The 25681-nt window shown below is 35.1% G+C and overlaps 1 protein-coding gene across 1 annotated transcript in view; it reads left to right on the top strand.

The window, feature by feature from the left end:
• SBF2 (SET binding factor 2) overlaps positions 1-25681 on the top strand; it is a 192054-nt gene that overhangs the window by 19889 nt on the left and 146484 nt on the right. The window contains exon 2 of the mRNA XM_026034657.1: positions 19627-19712. Coding sequence (XP_025890442.1) covers positions 19627-19712 — 86 coding nt within the window. The remainder of the gene's footprint in view (positions 1-19626; positions 19713-25681) is intronic.

Below are 25681 nucleotides of genomic sequence, written 5' to 3'. Positions count from 1 at the left end.
AGTGTCTGAAAACATATTTCACTGAGACTTGTATGCAATGAAAACAACTCTTATTGTAGTGTTCAGGACAGGTCTCAGTTTCTCAGATAGGTGTCAGGTTATAGCATACAGGACAAAAAGTACTTGAAGTGCAGACCTCTGTGAGAAAGTGATATTAACTTCAGAAAGTATAATTCATCACTTTGATAAATAGAAGCATAACTAGCATAAGTTTCTGTTACAAAAATCTGCCTGTACCAAAGCATTACTAGCACGTAGTTGATATAAATATGCATAATAAAATCCAATTACTAAATATATAAATCTGAAATGTCAAGGATCTTTTCTGAATTACATGGCATTTGTTCTACCTAACTCTATTACAACATGTGTTTTATTTATCCAGCATACTTTTGGCTCTCAAGTCTTGGTATAAAAGACAGAGTACTTCAGCGAGTCGGTAGGTGTGAGTCACAGGCGCAAAAGGATGCGACAATCCTGAAAATAACAGCACCATGCAAGTTAGCTGCCTCTGGGGATCACTGACGGCGCATTTGTGATATTTCACGTGGCTCCTGGCAAGCATTTCACGGAGCAGACCTTAACAGGGTCACGAGATCAGCTGCTGCTCCCGGGCTAGGCGTTTTCTTTTTCCTCTATGTCACAGGTGATCAGGAATTGAAAGGATTTGGCAAGACTGCTTATTATTTATCATAGATACTGAGTAGTTAGTTGAGTGCCCAGTGTGATTGTTTCTCCTCTGCTGAGTCAATTTGAGTCAAAAGCTCATCCTAAATGATGAATTTTGCTTTGTTTTAAAAATAAAGTTATCTAACATCTTACTTAATCTTGGCATACTGGACTGTGCTGTCTGACAGGTGGGTTTCAGGTACCTGAAGTTGGATTTTTTTTTTTTTTTTTTAAAGACACTGAGTTAAGGTGACAACAAACATAAGAAAGGATCTCCTAGAACAGTTATTTGGGTATCTCTGTTGTGTGACAGTTACAGCATACAGAAAAATTCTTTATTCTCTGTAGCAGTGATGATCTGGAAGGATGCATTAAAGAACAGGTAGAAGCAACCGAAAAAATTGATACTCAGACTGTATTGTGCGACGCAAGAACCACTGCATATATATATATATTTTAAATCTTCTTGTGCACTTTAACATCCTTTTTCATGTGGTGGTGGGATTGGATAATAGCCTAGTAAAACCATTTGGATGTCACATGTTAAAAGTGGAGTTGTCTGTAGCTCTCAAGAAGCCTTCAGCGATAACCTACCCAGCCTAAGGTCTAGGAAATAATGTGGTAATATATTATTCTATGCTTAAGTCTTGATTAAAAAAAAAAATTAAATAAAAAATGAAGGCTTCCAGCAGAGCACCTGTTCTTTAACAGAGACCGGAATAAAAGCTGGTCAATAAACCCTGACATCTCTGGTGCTGGCCAATGATTCACAATACTTTAACAATTTATGCTTTATGCTTTAACAAAGAATGCTTTAATGGTGGTAAATTAATTCTAACTATTGTTAGCTTAGACATTTAGAAGTTCATATTTGACATTCAGATCTGATAGGTTGCATCATGCTAGAATCCTAGACAGTAGCTGGATTTGAAATATGATATTTTTGTAACTGCATTTGAACTTTTTCTTGTGTTGTAGAGAGCATAGTTTTAATGGTAACAGATCCCACTGTTCTTTTGTATAGCTGTTGTGAAATATGTACACAATTTGTATGTAAAAGTGAAGCAAGTCCTTCATTTTCCTACTCATTATTTATAAAATGTGTTTATGTTTGAACTGAAAGCATAGAGCTTATATACAAAGAGGATTCTAGCCTAAATCCAACATTCCTTATATACAGCTGATGGTTATTCTTGGAAGAATTTTGGATTAGACTTTCCACAGTTGGAGTCCTGATCCGTAGTTTTTCCTGTGGAACTTCAGATCCAATTCTTGCTTGGCTACTTTGGGGAGGCAGGCGCTTTGGCCTGGTCTGCTTTCTTGGGGAGCGTTTGCACGGTGTCTCTCCTGTGTGTGTGTGTGTGTGTGTGTGTGTGTGTGTGTGTGTGTGTGTGGTGTTCTGTCCAAGTGACCACAGCCTGTCACCCATGGGTAGGCAACTCCCAATTTACATAGTTAGGGCCCATTTTAGACAAACTGGATTTTGTCTGAACGTGCCAGAATGCAAAGATCTGCTTTTGATGCATCTTGTTCTGTTCTTCTATTGGAATTCTTTTAGGGTTCCAAGTCAGATTATAATCATTCAGCTAACAGAGCACAACAGTACAGACTGGAAAAAGCATCCCTGTTTTATGTTTCTGAGTATTTCCATATATAATAGTATTTGTAATTTCAAGTAGTAGAAAATTTGTAGCTCTGCTTTTGAATGTATTCCACATGAATACACCATATACATTTGAGAGCAGAGAATGTTTTTCTTTGGCAGAAACTGTAGAGGGGAATCCATGTTCCACACATGGAGAACGAGAACCCCCATGGATGTGGTAGCTGGACCGTGACTGGTACATCTCTTTCTGGGGGAGATGGAAGGTTCCACTGTTGCGAGTTTGCTTTTTGAAATAGCAGTAGGAGTTGTTCTATACGTGTCCTTTATCTACGTTGTCTGGCTTCCTGGTTTCTTTTGCTACTTGAGAACGCATCTTCTCCTCCACATATGTTTTATCTCCACTACAGAAGAGAATGAAAATATTCTTTTTGGTGCTCTACCAGTCATTTTTTAACAAAAAAAAAAAAAAAAAAAAAAAAATCATCATCTTGAAAAGCCCCTGAAAGCCTTGCTGGATGTGGGCTCCCGTGGTTATCACACATTGAGGTCATCAAAATCCAGACCGTTTAGCAGCATCTTTGGCCCAAGGCAAGTTTTTGTCTCAAAGTTCATCAGATTCTGCTGTCCAAACAAGTCCATTTTGAGGATACTCTGTCTATATGATAAATCTGAGGAACTTGTTCAGCACCAGGCCATTCAATTGAATCTAGGAAAATGTATGTGCTTAAAGCGCTTAAATGTCTCTGATCTAGGCCTTGGACAATATGGCTACTCATGTCCAGGGAAGTGAAATGAAGATGTTGAAGTAGTGGTAGTGGCAATCACCTCTTTATCTGCAGATTTTAGATTCTCCTCTGCAAAACCAGTCTCTTTCTTTTATGAGGCTACAGATCGGATGTTCAGGAAGCCTGTCTCTGTAACAGAGAATACACTGTAACAGAGAATAATAGTATATGTGGTTGACATAAGAATATCACAAGAGAGAATAGTTTAGTGAAATTTAAAAAATGTCTATTAGACTGCAGTTGAGAATGGCTTACGGTAAGAATTGTTTGGGGGCAGTAGTACTGCTTAATAAAAATAAAATGGCTTTTATAAGAGCTAGTCTGCCTTGGGACACAAGAACTTAAATGCGTTAGTGGAGACATTTTAATGTAAAATAACTGTAGCAATGTTTTATTTATAGCTTTGCCACTTGTGGTTTTCAGCAATTAATCTTTCTCTGAATATAGAATAGCGGCACCCCTTTGATAAGTCACCTATCACCATGATAACCAAATCTAATTTATTCTTTTGTTAAAAGTCTTGAGGTATTACGGTGGGAAGTATCTTTATAAAGTGAAGTATTAAGTTGTCTGGCACAAGAAAAATGGTTGGAGTACAGCTCTTTGGCTGAAAAAAAAGCAGTATGCAAAATCTTTGAAAATTAAACAGTCTCTCATTAAGTATAATGGTGCAAGAGAACTATGTATTTAGTAGACAGAGGGGAAGAAAGGAGAGTGTGGAAGGATAAGCTTCTTTGATCACCCATGATTTGATGTGATGCTGTGTTTCCACGTTACCTAATGTGACTACTGGTGGGGGACACTCCATTGCATACACTGAGGTTCATGGCTGTGTGATCAGCACCGGGTCACCTGTCTCACCATATTGCACTAATGGAGCAGCTCAAAGAAGGCGGAAGTCAGTACAAAAATCTCAAGTGAGACAGTTTTCTAGTGTTCTCCTGGGTCTCCTCCCTTTTCCTACCCTTAAAGAATTTGTGTACAAGATTATTCTTATGGGCAGGAGGCTAATATAATTTTCAACTGTTTATGTGGTAATGAAATAATGTAAAAAGTTCTGTATGCAACTTGTTATTCTAGAGGAGAATGATGGTGCTAACTGTAACAGTACCTTCTTAGATAGTATAAGATTTAGAGAAATATCCTTAATTGTTTTTGTTATTGCAGTAAGCTGACTTTATTTGCTGAGCTAGATTTGCCATTAACAGCAAACAAAAATGCTTTAAACTAGATTATGAGAACTGCCCCATTAGTAAACTGATCTTCAAGGACAGAAATCTCAGCTAAATATCTCCCTCTTTAAAAGGACAGAGTTGGTGTTCGGGGTGTATGAGTAATCTTTCAGATGGTCTATGTAAAATGTAAGGAGATCTAAATAATTGCAAGTGGTTTGGCTTTAAATAATGATTTCTGTCTTTTGTCAATCATAAAAGGAAATAAAAACCCAAACATTTTTATTATTGTGCTCCATAATTTACAGATAACTATGAAATATTTGCCTGTCAAAATATTTTATAATTACTTACAAAAATATCTTGTTAATGGTATAGCCATTTTACTGAAAATGGATTCCAGTGGATTCCCTGTGCTTTGATAATGTCACCTCGGTATAGCTAAGCCTGTGATCTCCTGCTGTGTGTTTTCTTCTCTGTTGGGTGGAAAAAATGTGCAAAATCTTCTGCTCAAAAATTCTGCTTTCTGCTCACTTATCATGGGTCTGTATGCACATGAGCCCTACCCTGAACTGAAGTTATCAGGCAGCTCTGGGAAGTGCTTTGCTTACTCTTTTGCAACATCGCATTCCCTGCTAATTGGAGGCATCCGACTCCCTGGTGCCTTTGGAACACATAAAAGGCAAATGTGAGGAGACACATTTGCTCTTGGACTGTGACAGTTTTTCCTCATCAGCAAAATTTTCAGGTGATAATTCACCCTAGTAATCTAATTTTATCTTTTCAAAGATAGACTGTGGTAGGGATACAGTCTTCATATTTACTTGAAATCCTTCTGATAGTGGATTTTTAAAGCACGCTACACAGACCGTTGTAATTTTTGGAGGAAAAAGGAAAATAGTGGTTGTTTCTGATTCTCTTTGTTGTAAGAAAAATATACAACTATATAAACTATAATATGTAACTATAAAACTGTATGTTTTGAGAAAACCGTTGCTTTGAGGTATTTCCTTTTCTTGGTGGATCCAGTAGGCAATTTTTTTTTTTTTTTGGGGGGGGGGGTATATGCTTTTGAATCAGCATCTTTAAGAGTTTGTTTCAAACTTGTTTGTTTGTTTTTGTTTTTGTTTTTTTACTGTTTTGACTGAATTTAAGCTCTTGTCTTTCTCAAGCAATACTATGGTGCAGGCCTCTAGATGCAAATGGATGCTCAAGAGAAGTCTCCTTGCTGGTCTTAGCAAATGTCTTTGTCCAAGACTTTGCAAATCTTCAACAACAAAAAGCAACCCGGAACATTTGCTTATGCCAGCCTGTATATTCAGTTACTACTAATCTTAATCTGTTGGATAGACTGAGTTCAGTGTTACTCTGGTAGCAAATGCATCAGCTTTGGAAGCATTTTCTGAACTCGGGAGGCAGCTCCTGTAAAAGAACGTTCTTACTATGTGGATATTAAAATAACCAATATGAATAGTAAATATTATTAAACATGCACAGAGCTTCATGGTGACTATATATTATTCATATAGCTCAGATTTTGTTTTAATTCTTTAAGCATGGATAGAGAGTTAAGAGAGTGCAGAAAAACTGAGACTAACGTAGTATGAACTGCTTAGGCTCATTTCCCTAGGAAACTTATGTGGGGAAGGGTGAAGGGAAGATAATCTATTAGAGACAGATGTAGAAGCTCAAAAAGCTTTGAAGAAACTGACTTCCAACCAGTTTGGTGAAACCTGGTGATCAAATAAAAGGAAGAACTTTTCTGCAGTAAGGAAGGTTGCAACATACTCTAAATACGCAGCAGAGTCCCCACAGGGCAGCTGTCACAGATCATGGGGAAGTTATTTGTGCTCCGGCCTTGTTAGATTGAGATCCTAATGACCAGGATCAAACTCTTCAGGAATTTCAGCTTCAATAGCTTGTTGCTATTGAACCTGTTGTTGAAGTTGCTACTAGCTTGTTACTATTGTACTACTTATTCCCCGTCTCCTCTACCAATTTTTCAGTTGTTTTTATCATGATGTTTATTTTCTTTTTCTTTTTAATTGACTTGATTTTTTTCCCTCTTTCTGATACGTTATTTAGCAGTTTTTATGAAATTATGATTGCTGGGTTAGGAAATTTCTTTTGACTGTGTATATATAGACTTTTAGCCTCTCATTCACCTGAGCTTTGTAGGGTCTAAGCGTTGCCTGATAGCTTTAGTTTAGTGTAGGGCTCATGAGCTTACATATCATTCATGATAAGGGAGCAGAAAGTATATTTTTTGAGAGAGGAAGATGATTTCACACAAACTTATAAAAATCTGATTTCATGATCAGATATATATGGTTTCAGAATGTATCATTTTTAGCATAATAGCTTAGAATGATATTTAAAATAAAATGAATTAAACAGGGAGATCTGTTTTGTTAATGGCATTACTCTATTTTGTATTCCCATAAAATGTGACAGGACTCTCTTTTTGTCTTGGCTTTGTAACCCTTATTTTCAAAGTTCCTGTAGAAATGAATAACACTGATGTTAAAAATAAACTAAACTATATCCATGATGTTTTAAATAGAACATAATGGCATATTTCTGTATTCAGCTGTAGCATTTATGTGGATTCTTGCTTTGTGAGATTTGTATTTACTTTTGTCAGGCCTGGATTTGTTTAGGACTGTTATCTGCATAGTGTTATCCATGGATGTAATTGTGGCTTTCTCTATTACTAAGCATGACTGGACACTTCAGGAACATATAGGGTACTATTTTGTATATCAGAACAAGAGCATATGCTCAGGAAAATAATAAATGTGGCCTTTTCCACTCCCTCTTCCCACCCCGCCCCCCGCCCTCCATGACTTTGTTTCTACTCTACTAATAGTGGAAAAAGGAAAAAATAAAAATAAAAAAGGAAATAAAAAGGCTGAAGCATGTTCACATTTAAAATGAAAAGCAAAGAAAGTGGTTTAACATTTTCAGGGAAACTGTTGTTTTTGGGCCTGATTTTTCTTCTTTAGGAAACCTGTAAATGCATATTTATATAGAGGAGATAGTTGTTGATACATGCATTCCTAACTGTCAAACTCTTGCAAATAGATTTAGTAAAATGATTCAGAAAAAAAAGAGCCTACTTTTACCTTAAGATAAAATGTAGAAAACCTTTTTGAAATCATTAGTTCACTGGATTTTAAGTATGAATAGCTTTTCTTTATACTCAGCAAAATTAATTACAGTTATAGCTGCTTACAACTCTGGACTCTAAATATCTGAATACTTAATGAAATTGTTTTAGAAGAAATTATGCTTAGGAAATTTTCAGTAGAGCTTGTTTCATAGTAATGTGATTTGTCATTAAAGGTTAAAGATAAATTGATGTGTGGTTTTGAAAAGAAGATGACTTACTAAAAACAGAAATCAGATTTAGTAGATAGGACATTTGTTTCTAAAGCAGAGCTATCCAGTGGGGATCCTTAATTAGGATTATATATATATATATATATATATATATATAAAAGGATGTATATATATATATACACACACAATAAAATAATCCTAGGTAAATATATATATATATAAAATATAAATATATATAATATATATATAATATATATAAAATATATGTTTTATATATATTTTTTTTCCCGAATTCAGCACTTTAAGAAACTCTAAAACATTGATTGACAGTACAGTTTTTATTTTTTTTATCTTTTCATTTTTCCATTTTTATTTTAATACAACTCATAGAAATGAATAGAAAAGATTTCCAGGACAACTAGGGAAGTCTTGTTCTGTTCAGTGTGTTCAAAAGGAGTTTTGTTTAATTTTTTGTTTATTTTTGAAATGTGGTCTTTCCTTTCTGGAAGCTGGCACAAGTGATTTATTTGCAAATACAAAGACGAACTGTCATCGAGTAGGAAATCTTTCTCCTTTCCAGCTCACCAAGCTTTTTTTTGCTGCTGCTTGAATATTATACCAACAAGTGGGTAGGGAGTTAGTTGAAAGTGCTTCAACTGTATATTCACTGTTGCTTCTTATCTATTATTTCCTTTAAAGATTTTTGTCAATCTAAGACAATGATCACACAATAAAAACTTAGAGTTTTCAAAATGGTATATTATGCCCCAAGCTTCTGTTTGGAGAGAAGATTCCTTAGATTCAATTGTTATAGCTGTGCTGTGATAATTGTATTAGTGACTTAAAATTTTGGTGGAGTTTGAATCTTAGTGAAAAGTGAGGAATGATGATACTGAAGGTTTCTTCAACAAAAATTGATACTTATAGAGCTATATTTTAGATTAGATAAGTGTTTAAAAGAACCTTTTGGAGCATTGTAAATAAATTTATGTTGGTCTAGGGTAGATGTAATACCAATAGAAGGAAATACCTTTTTTTGAAACTTGTAATCGTAGCAGTGAGGTCATTGTCATAGGTTGCTGTGATTTTGGTCTCAAAGACAATATTCAAAATGGAACATCATTTCAGATAGTGTCTCTTAATGACATTTGGTATATAATTCTTGAGAGGAATTAGAAACTCACCAAGTACTGGCCAAATTCCCCTCTATCACTTCCTCTCTTTTGTTCAGCCCACGTTTCCTTTTTTTTCCACTTTTCATTTTTTTTTGCTATCCAGCTTTCAGTACAGTGCAGTACTGTTCAGAAAATAGTATTTCCTTCCGTTTTCATTTCACTTTGCATAATTACAGTGAATGAAACTCGTCCCTAAATGTTTCCCCAAATTTCCCCAAACTTTCCAAACCTACTTTAGAGGTTTTCTAACTAAGTAGCAGGTGTCAGCCTTCTTCCAGTACAAGCATCTGTTGGTCTAGACGAATGAGATACAGGATGTGTTGCCATCTCTCCATTCTCCTTTGTGCCTTATGGTAATACATAGAAGTGTTTTTTGATACCCACTAATATTGAGGATTTTAACTGACCTGCACAGGAGAATCGCAATTGTGGGAAGGCTGATTCTGTGAATAAGTTAGAAATTTTGGAAGTATGGATTGAGTCCATATCTTAAGTGAGCTTTGGGGCCGTTGATAACTTTTTCTGTGCTTCTTTCTTCTGTGTGTAAGATGTGTTAATGACTACAAAAAACGAATAGTGCTAGTGAATTTCAGGAGGACTGTGTTTTTTCTTTTTCCTGGAAAGTTCAACACAAAATTTTCCTGTTTACAAAAAAAAAAAAAAGGGTGAAGGATAAGATGATCCTGTTATTTGTTGCATCCTTGATAATATGGCAAGTCTCCAGAAAGTCTGTCGTTTAAATTCCCAAGATTGTTAGATGCATTTCTTTGACTTCATTAAGATGAACTGACCATGAAATTTGCCAGTTGTACAAAGAGTCTCTGTGGTTGTTGTGGGAAGCCCGTTTTCACCCTGTTTTCCTAAAAGTACAAGCTCTTTTGGTTTTTTTTCTTTCTCCTTTTTTTTTCTCCTAACTTGTTGCTCCTAGCCATTCTTCCCTGGAATACATTAGAATAAAATTTACCTAAAAAAGCATGTTAGTGTCCAGTCTACTTCAGACTTAAAGGCCCACATAACTTGTCATGTGCTATAATAGGATTGAACAGATTTTTCAGAACTTTGTGCCACACTGTTTTTAGGCCTGTCGGAGAAGTATTTTTGGTTTTAGATATGGAATATTAATTGTCCTTTGACCTCTTCTTCACTTTGTTTGGTTCCAGTTCTGATTTCTGTACAGAGATTGAATTAAACTCTTCCAGAACAGGAGTATCCTTCTTGATACTCCTGTCTTTTGGCATCAAGATTTCTGTAGCAGTGCTTTAAAGGAATGAGAAGATCTTGGGTAATTTTTCCATTTGTTCTAGCACAGGCACTTCTGATGTCTGCGGTGGGGCTGGTATGAAGTGTGCTTTGGTGCTGGGAATTCTTGTTCCTGGACTGGCCAGCAACTTGCGGTTGCTTTATAGCAACGTCTCTATTTGTGCCATGTGTAAGTGATGGAGAGTCAAAATATCCAGCAGATATGTGATTCTTTTGCTTGTTTTATTTATTTGTATTTATATGACCAAATAGCAGATTTACTTACATCAGAGTGATGGGGCTGAAAACACTCTCACAAACATAAAACCAAAAAGGCCACACAACAACTTCCCATCAGAAGCTAGAGATCATGCTGAAGAGTTTAGCTGAATGTTTCTGATTGTCTTTTTCTAATAGATTGAAATCAATCCTTTTGAGGAATATGAAGGATTAAATGCAGGAAAAGTTCTGTTATGTTGCAATGACAGAAAGAAACAAGTTATAAAGAATGGACGATAACCTCCGAAATGGCTGAAATTTGAAAGGACTTAAAAAAGAAAATGGCAATCAGTGAGAGGTTCTGCCTTTAAAATTAGCTCACTTTACATTGAAGCAGAATCTCAGTGGCCTATACAAATTCAGAAAACCGAATTATTGCTATGCAAAAATTATATTCTGGATCCATGCAGTCCATGAATGAGTCCATGCATAACAAGGATGTAGAGAGGAAAACAGTTTAGCAAAACAGATGAGGATGGTGATTGTAGCTAGTTGTCTGCATATTTTTCAGCCCTTTTATACACTTTTCTTGTAAATAAAATATTATTAATTGTATTTATTTAAAAAATAATGAAGTTGTATCATTGATTCAATTTTTTCCAAGAGTGATGAACTGTTTGGTAGGGACGTGAAGACTTCTTTGTCTCAGAAGGTGTTAGAAGTTGGTCCTATTGCTGATTAGAGGTCTTCATGCACCCAGAAGACCATAATGAAAAATAACGATGAAGAAATCATAATTAAAAATAGATTTCTAAAAGCCTCAAAATAAAATACAAAAGCTGTTACAGTTCTATTAACTTAAAATAGTTCTTTTAGAAAAGGATAATTTTTTATTATCAGATCGATAGATAATGTTTTGAAAAGTGAGTAACAGTACTTTGCAAGACAATAGTAAGAACATGGTCGTGCATGCTCTTGTAGCTAGGATTTCACTTGGACAATCTGCAGCATTTTGACCTCAGCAATGGGTATCCATAACAGATTTAGGTTGGTACCATTATAATTTATTGAAAATACAGAAGTTAGATACTTCATAGCAGTGCTTTCAAAATAGATCAGTACAGAGATCTAAATGAAGTTACATAAAGAACAATTTCTTAAAGAAAATGCCACAATGAACTGTGCAAAACAAATAACTTTGAAAATATATGATTATATAAATTGGATTATACTGTAATTTAGAATATGATTAATCATAACCCCCCTCCTCACCCTTCCATGAACACCAAAATAAAGGACATGAGATGGGAAAGGAGCACTTCAAAACTTGGATGGATTCTTCAATCGATCCAAAATCTCATTTCTTTCTTCATGAAGTGGAACGTAGTGTAAGGAGGCAGGCTGGGAAACTTTACTGAGGTTTAAAGGAAGTAGCCTCTCAATTCTTGATGTTTGATTTTTAATGATGTTCATGTGTTGGTGGTAATGTTTTAGCAATTACAGTATTAAATGTTTAGATTGTAAAGCTCGTCCTTCTGAAATGAGGTGTTGTTTCTTGAATGTATGTAAATTCATGTATGTGAGTAAATGCTAACTTCAGTAAGGTAACGAGTCTGCAAACTATATAAACAGTAAGTAAAAAAAATTTTTTGTAAAGCTAGGAAAAAATCAAGATTATGTTTTTAACTGGTGAACTGAGAATTTTCTATTACTTTGAAGCTTGTAACCACTTTCGTATTAAGATATTTTGAAATATCACGAAGCCTGATGGTATGGGTTTTTTTTTATTAACTGTGAGGAGTATGTTGTTCAAATGATTTCAGTGGGTAAATGAGCCATTTTGTGGAGACATCAGTATAATTGGGTTATTTCAGATGTGGCTGATACTTGCTTAGAAGAAGGTGAGGAAAGGCTTTTGAGTGGGAAAGTATGTTGAGGGTCGGTTTTAATATTTGCTGTGGAAAAGTTACCTATGTTTAACTCTGATTCCACTGATTTCCATTAATGTTTATTCTGTTAGATTACAAATTCTTCTGAGAATTTTGATAGGGAATGGATTTTACTTTGCATGTGAATTTAGTGAATTCTTTACATACTAGGTACTGTTTTGAGAAGAAGAAAAAGCAGGACTGTACTTAGTCACCTGCATCTGAATGTCTTTCAAACTGTGACTGTTTCTGTCTTTGAATACATAAAATTGTGCCTCTAAATACTCAGAATAACTTACTAACTTTACATGCAGAAATTGTAATGACAATCTAAATTGAAGTATTGTGTGGCATAATTACTGAAGTGATTACTCTGTAGTTTCTTCTGTGCAGGCCTCAAAATGATAGTGGGTTTTCTTTACGAATAACAAAATGCTTATATCCAGAGCTGCTTCGCATGCACGATTAACAATACTTATAACTCAAATGCATTTTTATCAGGGACTTGTAAGTAAAAAAGACAGAGTTTATCACAGTTCTCATTAATTTGGAATGTAAGTTGCATTAACAACTTGCTTCTGGAATTTCAAGGGCGAGCTAGAGATGGCATGTGACCTTTCATGGGGAAAGATTTATATAAGAAGGCTGCTTAGGGGACTAGGGTTCAGAAAACAGCAAATTATGCCAGAATTTTAATGTGTTGCACGTTCTTAATGTTTAAAGAAAAAGATGGGAAGAAGGGAAGGAGAAAGAGGGCAGATTAGAAGGGGTTACTTGGGGAGAAATGTTGCTTCTTCCTTAATAGTTTAAAGTATAGACTGCTGATTCAGTGTTCTTAGAGGCTAAAATTGGTCTGAGCCAAATTTATTATGTATATCTATTGCACAGGCACAAGAATTGAAGTGCAATTTACCATATAGTTGGCTGTAATTCTTTATGGATTAAAAATGCTAGTAGCTTTTTTTTTTTTTTTTTTTTTTTTTTTTTTTTTTTTTTTTTTTTTTTTTTTTTTTTTTTTGAAATGCGCTCTTTTATGGAAATGAAAATTTGCTGATGTAGGTATGAAATTACAATTCTTGAAACTGCTGTGATACCTTCCAATTGTGTCTGCTTTATGGCATTTTATTTAATCCTGTAAGAAAAAAGGTTGCAAAATATTTCAGTTAAAATGTAAATATAGTTTTGCTTTGTAGGAATAACTTGTGAAGGTAACAGGAGGAGTATTTAATGATTCTAGTAGCCATGGTTTTGTCAGTAATATGTTTTTGGAATTCTTGTTATTGCCAGGAATGTTTCAGAGTAATGGAAGTGATTGCTGTTTTACGTGACACGCGTTCCTAGTAAGCCATGATCTTGTGAACTAGGCTTACGATCTTAGGTATTCAGTAATTTGTAGTCTGAGTGATGTGGATGGTGCTTCTCACATTCAGCATTGGGGTGGTGGTTGGGAGTGTGTAATCGAATTCAGTGAGCAATGCCAACTGTGCAAGTTTCCGCCAGGATAATACATGTGGCTTGCTTTTTACTTGGGGATATCAAATGGCAGAAATCTTTGTGTAGATAATACAAAGCTCCTCCTTGTTGGTGCAATTATTGGAAAATTTAATGCTGGAATAACCTATTTTTGCAGTTTAAACACAAGGTGTCTAATGTAGACACCTTAAAAACAAGGTGTCTACGTTAATGTCTGCTGGTGCTCAGTAAAGCGGCTAGGGAACAGCTAAACTTCTGGAATCTTTTTAGTCCTGGGGTTTGTAAAGCAACTGGCAGGTAGTAAATGAGGAGGTTGTACTGCAGTCTGTTATTTGTGTTGTGAAAATAATAAAGACTACACTTGGACAAGCTTATTCACATCCTTCCTTTTCTAGCTTAACCATAGAATAGGAAATTTCAATTTGTCCCCATGTTAGGTATGTACTTTTGAAGCCAACCTGATATAGTAGCTTTGGATCATGCAGAACTGCAATAACTGACTCTTATATGGGGGACTCTTATATGCCTGGCATGTGGATACACACTGGCATGGGTATCACTCGAAGGCATAGGTATCACAGGAAGGGCTATAACACTCATTTAACATTTCATTTGAGAGATTCCTGTACATTAAAAATGCTTTGTTGATTAAACTTGATCATAAACATTTAAGAAGTCCCCATTGATGAAGCATTAAAATATACTGATGTAATCTAAACAATAGAAAAATGAAAACTGTTTTAGTAACAACTCAATATTTGGTATGTCACCTTCGTATTTTTGGAAAGTTGCCTGTAGTCGCCAGTAGCATATATTGAATCAGATTTTAACTACTTGAAATCCCATGATCTTAGTAATGTTTTTCTATTTCTGCCTTGTTCTGTAACAGTTGAGAACATAAAATCACCAGGGTGCTGAGCTGCAGCCACCTCCTGAATACTTTGCTATTTTCATATATAATTGCTCTGCTATTAGATAAATGACTTAATAAAAGTCAGCTGAAGGCAGTTAAGGTCACTGACTCAAAAAGCCTGTGGGATTTGGACACTTATTACAATACTAATGTTATCTGTCCAGCTGTCTAGGGAGATCTGGCAAGTAGAGTAACCTACACTGAAATACACTGAATTTTACCCACAATATAGGTGTAGATTTGTAAATCACTATCAGAAGAGTGTTCTATGGCAGGATGTGAATAGTTTTGATTTTATTTTTATTCATATCTGATGGAAAGTGTCTCTTTCTAATGCTTGTATCTTACACAGAACTACCTGGTTTCCTTCCCCTGCCACCTCTCCTCCTTACATTGGGGCATTTCTATGATGTATTCTTCCTCTGTCCTGCCATAAAATCTTATTTTTGACTTTAATCTTCATTTATATTTAAGTTAGTGAGCCTTTGATGATTTATCTAGATTGCTGTCTCCCTTAACTTTGACTGATATGTATATATTTGTTTGTTTGTTTGGGGGCCAGGAGGGGGGTTCCTTGGCATGGGGTGGGGGTGCAGGCGTGACCAGCACGAGGAGGTCGTGACTGCCCTGAACCGGTCGCAGCCGCTTCCAGCCGGTTCCGAGCCCATGTTGCCTGCCCAGTGCGGGCCCAAGCTCCAGTCAGCAGAGGAGCTCGCGCTGCAGAGCTGCCGTGATGCTTTCCTGGGTACTTTCTCTAAAAGCTGCTCTCCTCCCGAATGAGCAAAAGCCTGGATCTGCTCACTGTAGCCTTAATGAGTTCTGGTGTGCCTTTTTTTTTTTTTCTTTTTTTTCCTCCTCTCTCCTAGGGTGGGGAGGGTGGAAGAGGAGTGATTTAAGCAAGGTCAGAATGTTTTTTTTGCAGGGTGTACTGAACATTGACCTATCAAGGCCCTGAGAGGTAACTGAGATATGAAATTAGTATAGAAAAAAAGGCTTAATCCGTGTGTTTGTAGAGCTAGAATGGGATGTGGTTTACTACAGACCAACCGGGCTCTCTGGAATTTGAGCAGTTTGCATTTGCACGTTATATGGAAGAACAAATTGTAGTTTAGTGTTTAGTCTATAATCTGTGTGGATTTGGTTGAAATGCTGCTATTTTGAGAATAGGAGTGCCTATTTAAAGAAATACTATGTGTATATTTTTCATTTTGTTCTAAGTTTATTTTTGGCTGCTATTTCTGCTGCAGTGATGCTATTTCTTGTAGGAGTGGGTATCAGAAACAATAGATAAATCTTTATATCCTTGAAGGAGCTTGTTAGTGGACAGAAAAACATTATGAGCAAGGAATATGTAATCAGGAATCTTACCCGATAACCTTTTTTGTGGGGCAGGTACCATCAGAAATCTGTTTGGCTGTTGCAATTAAAATTTGAAAACTTTCAAGGTAAGCAAATGGCAAAATATTTTTTTCTAAGACTGAGGTCATCCTGATTTAAAAGTGATTTCCATTTTACAGTAGAAAGAATTCTTATTTAGTCAATTAAATCTTCTCATTTCAGCATTGAACTCTTAAAAATAATATTTGATGGAAATTCAAATTTAGTACTTTGATAACCTTTTTTTTTGATAACCTCTTGTCTTTGCATTTTAAGAGAAGAGTATTAGATGTGCAGAAGAAAAGTATATATTTTCTTCTAAATAGCATTTAGAACATTTTTCATTCTATATAATGATGCCAGGCTATCTCCACAGCATGTGATACTTCAATTATTAGTTGTTTTGGAATTATACTCTTTGATTCTAGAGATAAGTGCAAGTCTAATAAACCTAATTAGAATCTCACTTTCAAAAAATAATCAGAAGTAAATTCCTTTCACGTCAGTTCCTATTGAGGTACCTGGCCATTCCTGAAAGCAATATCAAATTATATGCAGGGAGTTCTTTTGATGCAGTTGTCCAGTGCTAGCAGCCTTCCAAAGAAAGCAGTCTGGAAAGAGTAGTATGGTTTTGACATAAAGGAGACTATTGCAGATATATCATTAAAAATAGCGTGTTTTAAGATGTGAAATCCCTATGTTGTAATTTAAGAGCATCTTTCCAGCCGTCTAATAAAAACAGGAGCAGAAGCATTGATACCTTCAAACGTGAAGAAAAGTCCTTGAGCTGCTTTCCTGGATTTTCGTATTTACAGAAATAGTCTGTTTTGTGCAAGCTCTGCCTGTTGTTTGGACCCTTCAGAGCTAGGTCACTAGAGTCCAAAAAAAAGTCAGCTTTGTTCCACAGAAAGAATATAGATAGCAGAGACTTGACACTTTTTGGTGCTGTAACTGTTTGATAACTCTTTTTCAGGAAGTCTGTTTGCTTCAGTCTTTCTGGCCTTTCTTACTGTTAGCCTGACAGTCATGAGTTCCGTTTCCCGTATTGAGCATTTGTGCTCATTGTGCTTTTAGTAGCATTTTTACTGTCTATTCCTTGCTCCACTTACCACCATCCCAGGGAAAGAAGGGATTTGACAAAAATATGACTTAACGAATAATGTAGGAAGATTATACAGAAATTTGAGACTTCTACAAAAAAAAGTCCTGATCGACAGTGAAGGAACGGCCCTGTCAAACTAAAGGAGAAAGTAATGGAGGTTGTCAAGTCAGTGACTGTGTAAAATGGGAGAAGAAGGACTTCTCTGTGGGTAGGTACCCGATATAAAGGTTAAGAGGAGAGGGGATTACTTACTACATGGTAGCCACTAAATGCATTTCCATCCCTGTTATATCTAGTTGAAAGTACAGCTAATCCTTCTTTACAAAAAAGCTCTTTTCATGTCTGTTTTGTTTCTTGGTTTAAGCACATCCTAACTTTTTGCACATCCTAACTTTTTGCTTTCCCAGCACTTCTGCAGATTCTCACCAAATACTACGTCTCCTTCACCTTTTAAATAGCTCTATTACGAATTGTACCATCTAGCTAACTCAGTCTGATTGCGGTTCCTCAGCATGCTGTCCTGCTTGTTTGCAGTAACAGATTTGTAATCAAAACTGGTATGTGTTCTTTTGGGGGTAAGATTGCTGATTCACATTTTCTCTTCATAGTTTATATAACCATTATACCAAGAATGCTTTTTGATGAATTCTTTCCAAGAAAAGTATATAGAATGCCAACTGTAAAAATATGTAAAATCATCTTACTATCTTGCTTATACAACTTGCTAACTTTATTACAATTTTTTAAAAGACAGAAGCAAATCAGCGGGAAGCTTAAGGAGACCATTCTTTTTTGCACCATAAAATTGATTTATGAGTTGCTTTATGCAGGAGACTTCATCAAGCTGAGCATTGTGTATATAGTATGTCCACTAATATAATCTATACATTAGTGCTGCTTGAGTGTTTGCAGAGAAAGCAACATATATAGAGAATCTCTCTGTTAACAGAGAACTTAGGCAGTTTCTCAAAGCTAAGGATAACTATGAGAATTTTAGCTTTTAATTTCAAAGTTTCATGGTATGACTTCAGCAAAAGGATGATGCTGTTGACTATGAAGGGTCAACATAGATTATCAAAACTGTTTAAATGGTTGTAAATTACATATTTACTATTCAGGAATGCTTATATGTAGTTCAGTAAACCCTGCTTTCATCAATACTGGATATAATTTGTTTTAGAATATGTAAAAATACTTAATATTTAGTATTTTCTTTGCAACCATATACTTTTATCTGTTTGCAGTGATTGCAGTTTGCTTCCTCTTCTCCCTTTTTCTTCTGTGATAGACTTACTAAGCAAGGGAATGCAAATACTACTGAGGTAGTCTAGAGCTCCTTGGCCAATTTGACTTTGGCTCCTTGACCAAGTGCTCCTTGGCCAATTTGAATGCAGTGCTGATTACCTAGCTGGAAGTCACCATTGAAAAAATGGAGCTGAGATCTACTTTCTCTTCAGTGCAGGGAGAGGAAAGGCACAGGAATTTGACCCTCTCTTAGCTACCTAGGAATGTGTTCAGATAATTGCAATCATGGGAGTCTTTTTTTTATGCTTACTTACCTATGAAATGCCATTTAAAATATCCAAGAGAACTGATAGGTCTATAATTTTATCATAGAAATCTTCTTTCCTTGGATTAAAAAACATATGTAGAATGTTAGATAAGTCTTCAGCGTATGTATGAAATATTTGGCCATTTTAAAAACACAATTTCTTTCAGAAAAAATATATATTTAACCCTATTTGGTATATTTGTAAGATAAATGAAGAGATTAGTTTCTTCTCTTGCACAAATCTTAACTTTTCCTACAGTAAATGTGTCTTCTGCATTTCAAATTAAAATTAAGTAAAAAGTTAAGATTATTTCCTAAACTTGCACCATGACTTCATCTGTTCCTAGATGAAAACAAATTAAGATATATATTCCTACACCATTCAAGAAGATAAGGCACTACAGTTTAATGTTTATGGCAGTCGCAGAAATCAAATTATATTCATTTCTGAAGGGCTTTTGTTAGCACTGTATTTAAAAGATATTTGGATTAGAAAAGTTAGAGAAGATTTGTTAATTTCCTATGTACTTTTCAGAGTATAAAATCGCTTTTGCTTTGTTCAAGGAAACTGTCTGGGGATCTTAGCAAGAAACTGGAATGTCCTAAATAAACCTTGTATTATGAACCTTGTTTACAAACTGTTTCTTTTAGCAGACTGCTTTTGAGAAAAGTTTGATGTATTTCTTTTTTTTAACTCTAAGGATATCCGTTTTATTTGTTTTTGATTTGCTTCCATTTGTAGAGAGAAAGTCTAGAATTAGCAAAAATCATGTACCACGTTGAAAAGATGCTTGGCAGCCATAGGCAAAACGCCTTAGTTTGCCATAAGGCAAAACACCTTACAGTTTCATTTAGTATGCTTAATCTGTGTTACTAATGGGGTTATTAAGATTTTCTTTAAAGGGCCTATTTTACTTCTTGTGATAAAAGATTTCCTAGTATTAGGTGTGTGTGTGTGTGTGTGTGCGCGCGCGCATGTGTGTGTGTACCTGAAACTTGTGACATTTTAAAATTCTCATATTGTGTCCTGTAAGCGTTTTTTACCTTTCAGTAATTAAATTTATCTTTCACCAGGCCCAGCGGAAGGTTTGGGTAAAATAATACAAAGATTTCCTCAGAAAGACTGGGAAGACACTCCATTTCCCCAAGGAATAGAGTTGGTAAGTTTGTGTTACATCATGTAATTTTTTTTTTTTTTTTTTTTTTTTTTGTGCAGTTGGAAGGTGAAATGGCCTGTGTGAGTAGTCTATATTACCTAACCTGACATTTCCATGGCATGCATAGAAATTACATGAATGGAAGAGTTGTTAATAGCTTTAAGTAATTTTGTCCAATTATAAGAATTTTTTTTTCCATTCCTAATCTGTTGTCTAGATTTTGCTAGAATATAGAAGGTGACTATTTCAAAGTTGGAAACAGTGTATTTGAAATAAATGTTCGTTGGCATCATTAAGTTTTAAAGTTGACTACATTCTTAGAAGCATCAGTCAGATCTGTGTTGACTTTTCATTGTCATGTTCAAATAAAACAAATGTCCATTTATATGTTGTATACTAATAACAATTTTAAATAACACCATGATGAACTGGCTTGATTGAAATGGTCAATCTTTCTCTAGTATTGTCCTTGACAGATGGTACACCGGTGCTTATGAAAACAGTATACTAAACAAGGCTAGTATAGAGTGAATTATTTGAAATCACCCTTCTGATAATTCACTGAATAGCTAATTCTTTTCCTTCCTTGGTCTCATATTGTGAGGTATAAGGGATAAGTATTTCTAATTCATCCAGATGAATAGAGGAATCCAGATGTTAGATGGAGGGGCCATGAAATCCTATGGGGAAACAAAATACTTTGGTCATACTCAGCAACCTGGGTTTCTGAGAAATTGGTGAAACTCTTCCTGCCTCGAACATGAGGACTTCGGGGACAGGATGAGTTGGAGAAGAAGATGGCCTCTAGGAAGTGTTGCAATAAAAATCTTTGTACAGCAGAGCAAAAATGAGCCGCAGAGGGCAGAGACACTGACTCTTCATTTATTATACAGTTACAGCAAACAGAAAGCTTTCTTTGCTGTGTTACCTTCCAATGAGTGTTCATCTTGCTCACTTGCGGAGTCAGAAGTGCCATCAGCCAGATGTTGTCCTCACTGAAAGAGAAGTCATGCTGGTGATGAGCACTTGCCAGTTTGCGCTGTCATCTACAGGGTTCACTCTGCAGTTTGCTGTATGTTGGTGCATGCGAATGCTTGTTTTCTTCAATAGCCTGTGGTTTTCATTTCTTCATATCAGTCAAACATAGAGCTAATGTTTCGAGGGACATCATACATTAGTTACTAGTTAAGCATTATTTCTGGTGCACGTGATTGACGGTTATAATGTTTGTGGCATAGTTGCATAATGGTGCATTTGGCAATGTAGTGCTGTGCAGAAACAATGGAAGCTCCTGCTTTCTCACAAGTAGTACTACTACTACTCTTACAACATCATACTGCTATATATAGCAATTGCTGTTTGATGTTACTGGTACTTTTCTACTTAATACATGCCTAGCCAGCATGTGCTTGATGACTACTGTTTTTGCTGCTTCATTTTTTTTTGTTTTTCAAATTAGTTTCAAACTCATTAGGCAAAACCTCTGAGAATTTAAAGTAAAACTGAAGTTAAGTCTGGCTATCTAAAGGTTGAAATAAGGGTATTTCTTCATTCTGGCTAGTAAAACTACCCAATTTTGATTTGTTTTCCAAACACGGTCACAACATTTTTTGATTAATTAAAATTGAAGCATTAGAGATACTACAGGATTATATAGTAAAGTATAATCAGATTTTGGACAGATACTATTTTCATATTTTTAGGTGAGTAACATGAATTAGTATTAATTAGTAGAAATAAAAATAATATATACTGTATCACTTTCTGATTGTAGTTTTAATGGCTATATTAATATCATTAACTCTGAGGTACATTTGTGCCCTCTTCTTTCCATGCCTTCTGGGCATCACTTCATCTAACTAGATATGCTTGATTCCATATGGCTGCATTTTGAAACCAGAATGAAGATAATACAGAGAATAGAACTGTGCAGCTAAATAATGCTACTTTCCCTTTGAGCCTTGTTTTGAGACTTGCACTTAACTGAGTGAAAGGACTCGTTTCAGAACAGCTTATTTAGGAAAATTGGTGATGTTATTTCAGCTTGTCACGTGTAGCCTTGACTGCATTTGTAGTTTCATTAATTTGACACAGATATGTAAAGAATTTGGTTGTAACATTTAATTACAATATGAACGTTAAATATTGTGTTCTGTTTATTTATATTCTGCACTTAAACCGTTTCAGTTTTTATCTGTGTAGTGTGTTAGGTATATTATGTTTGACATAAACATAAGATATGGCACCAATACATTGTCTAAAATTCAACAGAAATATATTTTATGAAATATAAGTATTTGAATTGTTTTGTTGAAGAAATAGGTTGTATATCTTCTGTTTGTCACTAGTAAGTGAACAAAGCCATGACTCTCCACTAAGAGGAAAGATGATGTCAATGGGCCTTGGTCAGGGCATCATCTTAGTACTTTGACTCATATGCATTTCATTGATTCCATCTTATGTTCTCTGCCTTTGCCTCATTGGTTTGTAACTTTGACCTTTATATATAAAAGTGAATGCAGGAAGCTTGACTAGTGGGCAGCCTGAAAATTCCTGTGAGGCATATCTGATTGCTATTATTAATTTTGTAGACTAAAAGGCTCCTGATTTAGTTTTTTTTCTGGTTATTATAATGACTGTTTTGATAAAATTGAGAATAAACCAGGCAAGTTGTTAATATTACATATCAAATGTATTGCCTTCATTACTTCAAGAGTAACATGATGCTCTTTGGCTTGCTAGAACCTTTACTGGGCCACTGAAAAGGTAAAATGGAACTTTAATTTTAGCTTCTCAGAATCTGAGTGTTACAAGTTTACTGACAAAAGTTTCTCAGGTATCACTGAAGTGAGCTCACAACTCATTCTGAAAACTAAGAAAGCATTTGGGTCATTGGATTTTTGAGTAACTGACATTACTTAAAGCTATTTAACAACTTGTTTAAATTTCTATACTTTGTTGCAGCTCTATTGCAGATTATTACTTCTCAACCTTCTGTAAGGATTTATTTTTTCTTGAAATGCTATAATGTAGGCAATTTTGAACAATTTTTTAAATATTCACTGAACTTTCTGGCCTCCTTGGATTTTATTTCTTTATTTTTGTATGTGTGCAGAGAGTTGAGAATTTGTGGTTTTGGAGAGAGACAGAAAGCAAGACTGTTGTCTATTGAATTTATAACTCTGTATACCCAGTTGTCACAAAGCAGTCCTTTCTAGGGCTGTGTGAAGGAGCAAAAAGACAGATAATATGCATCTAATCAAGTGCAGTCTATTAGACTGAATACAAGATTGTGAAATTTGAACTGGGTCATTGTATGTGTTCTGAGAATCCAGAAATAATTTATCTGTGGAGCTGATTCCTATGAATATAAATTAGTTTGGAATGTTTTCTGATAGTTCAAGAAAGCAGAGTAATGGAAATAAAGGAAGCTTTTTGTTTTTCTTAACAAGTTTGTAGAGGATTTGTGCTTTGTTGAAGCTGCTACTTTTGTTGCTTTTGATTAGTTGTAAATTGTATTTTGCTCCCACCTTACCCCAAACATCAATTTAAATAACTTGTAATATGTTTTTTAATATAAATTGTTACATTTGATCATTCGATGTAGGTTTATTCTGCTGACTTAGTACCTGAGTTAAATTTTAAAAGTTAAATATTTAAACCTGAAACTTCTTGTGGTTGTCTTTGCACAAGAGATGTGGCTATTAGAATCATAAAATCATTATGATTGGAAATGACCTTCAAGATAATCAAGTCCAACCATAAACCCATTACCACCATTCTTAGTGGTGGTTATAAACCTGTGTACTAGTTGTGTTCATTAAAAAAAAAAAAAAAAAGGCACCTTAATACAGACGAGTGATAATGCATATTAAGAAGACATTTCACAGACAACCTTACATATTCTGTGTGCTGTAACTCATTGTTTTAGCTGTTATCCAACTGCTAAACAACTGCTAAATAACCCAGACAAAGCATCTGTGGAGACTCTTTGCTGTTTCCAGTTTAACCAATACAGAACAAAAACTTTGGTCGTGGCAACTTTCTAAGATAAAAGAATGTGGCAGTTTGATTCATGAAGTCATATAGGTTTGTTCAGTGCTACTAAGAAACATCTCACATATGCTTAGATGCAGCATGGGTATGTACTTCAAGGACTTGCCATCAAGAGATCATTTAAACAGGTGCTTTTATTGTAAGGAGCACCAGAGATACACTAAGACTTACTTTATATCAACAATATAATAAAGTATTAAGCATTTGAACTGACATTCTGGTTAGTATTGGTTTCCAAAGCTCCAGGTTTCACAGACTTGGCATAAAGTGCTTGAGACTGATGTTTTGTATAATGATCTTTTAAGGTTTGAAGCTTTGTTTCAGGCTGCAACTCATTAAATTTGAACTTTGAAATGAAGCAAAGTAAATAAGAACATGGACACTTGAATCTCTTTTTGAGTTGACTATTGGAATGCCCTTTGAAATGTCACCTACGTTCTGTGTTTCTAGAGAATGAAAATATAGCAAAAGTCTATTTTAAAAGCAGGTATTAGAGCATGTGGAAAAGAGAAAGATGTTCATTAAAATATAATGGCTTACAAGCTCAGAATAAACAACAAATTAGGTTTAATGTTAAAATAGTGGGATAAGATTTGATACTGGAGTTACAATGTGTAGTTGTGACCTCAGTGTTTTTAACATTCTTCAAATACCGGATTTGTCTAGTTCTCGACATCACCTCATGATTATTCGCTATAACTGCATACCAGAAAAGCTTATTTCACAATGACTTTCCTGCGTTCTGGCTCGGTGATGTACTTACGGAGACTTGTTGGCATTTGCAATTTTAAAGATTTGTTGTTAGACAACTTTCATATCTGTTTCACGTCCTGTATATTGAATACAATCTCTTTCTCTCAGATAATAGTAGAATTGGCAAGATCACTCCAAAAGAGGGTGGAGAGCGCACGTTCCCCCATTTTTAGGTGCTTCCCATGTACAGCCAATGTGCTTTAGCAGTAACAATTTTAATGCGAGAATCTTTCAAATGTCCCCTATGAGTTGTCACATTTGCATTGAGTAACAGAAATTGCTTGGAAAAAATCACTTGTTGCTATTCATGGTTATGGCTGAATCATTGTTATGAGCATGCCTCTTCAAAATTCTTCAATTTTGAAATCCCGGATTTGCCTTTTATTCCCTTAAGATAGTGTGACTTAAAAGGACTTTTTTTCATATCTAATTGTCTGTTGCATCTAAAAGATTACCAGTGTTACAACTGTGCAGTTGGAAAACTATTCTGAAATATAATAAATACCTACAGTTTACTTTGTTCTTGTTTAATGGATTTGTGTAAATTTTTGTCAAGTTTGATCAGCCCTAAGAGACACTGTTAGCTTTCTATTTCTGTATGTTTCCATTGATGAAAAAAGAGTTGAGTTGATTTTAATATGCCTGAAAAGGTACGTGGTAATAAATGATGTGGAATCATATTTAGTTGATATTTACATATGAATTGAAATTGTTGAATTTAAAAAGAAGGCATATTGGTAGTATTGTTTGCATTTGTCTGGCAAAGGTTAACAGTTTACAGTTGATTGTTTAATAAGAGATTTCCCCAGATGTTTGTGTTAACCTCCCAGGTAAGCAACAATACGATTAAGGAAGGCATAATAGAATATCTAATTTTTGTACTGACTTTGTCTTTAGGCTGCAAGTGGTATATAGTGTTGTTATGGAAGAATTCAGCTAAAGCTACTTAACTCCTAAAGTTCAGTTGGTCTGTACTAATAGGCTTTTTTTTTTTACAGGCAGCGGTGGTGGTGGTTATGTAGAAAGGCAATAGCAGTTTAACTAAAAAACTAAGGAGTCTACATGCATTTTAATCAAAGGTTTTTAATACACCTCATCTTTCAAAACTCACTGTTAAGATTACAAGCGGACTAACACTTAAAAATCACCAATAAAAGGGATTA

The sequence above is a fragment of the Nothoprocta perdicaria genome, unplaced genomic scaffold (genome assembly GCF_003342845.1).
Source record: "Nothoprocta perdicaria isolate Ctin4 unplaced genomic scaffold, notPer1 scaffold_15, whole genome shotgun sequence".
NCBI classification, from domain to species: domain Eukaryota; kingdom Metazoa; phylum Chordata; class Aves; order Tinamiformes; family Tinamidae; genus Nothoprocta; species Nothoprocta perdicaria.
Note: the sequence above shows the minus strand (reverse complement) of the source record. Positions and strands in the feature narration are given on the sequence as shown.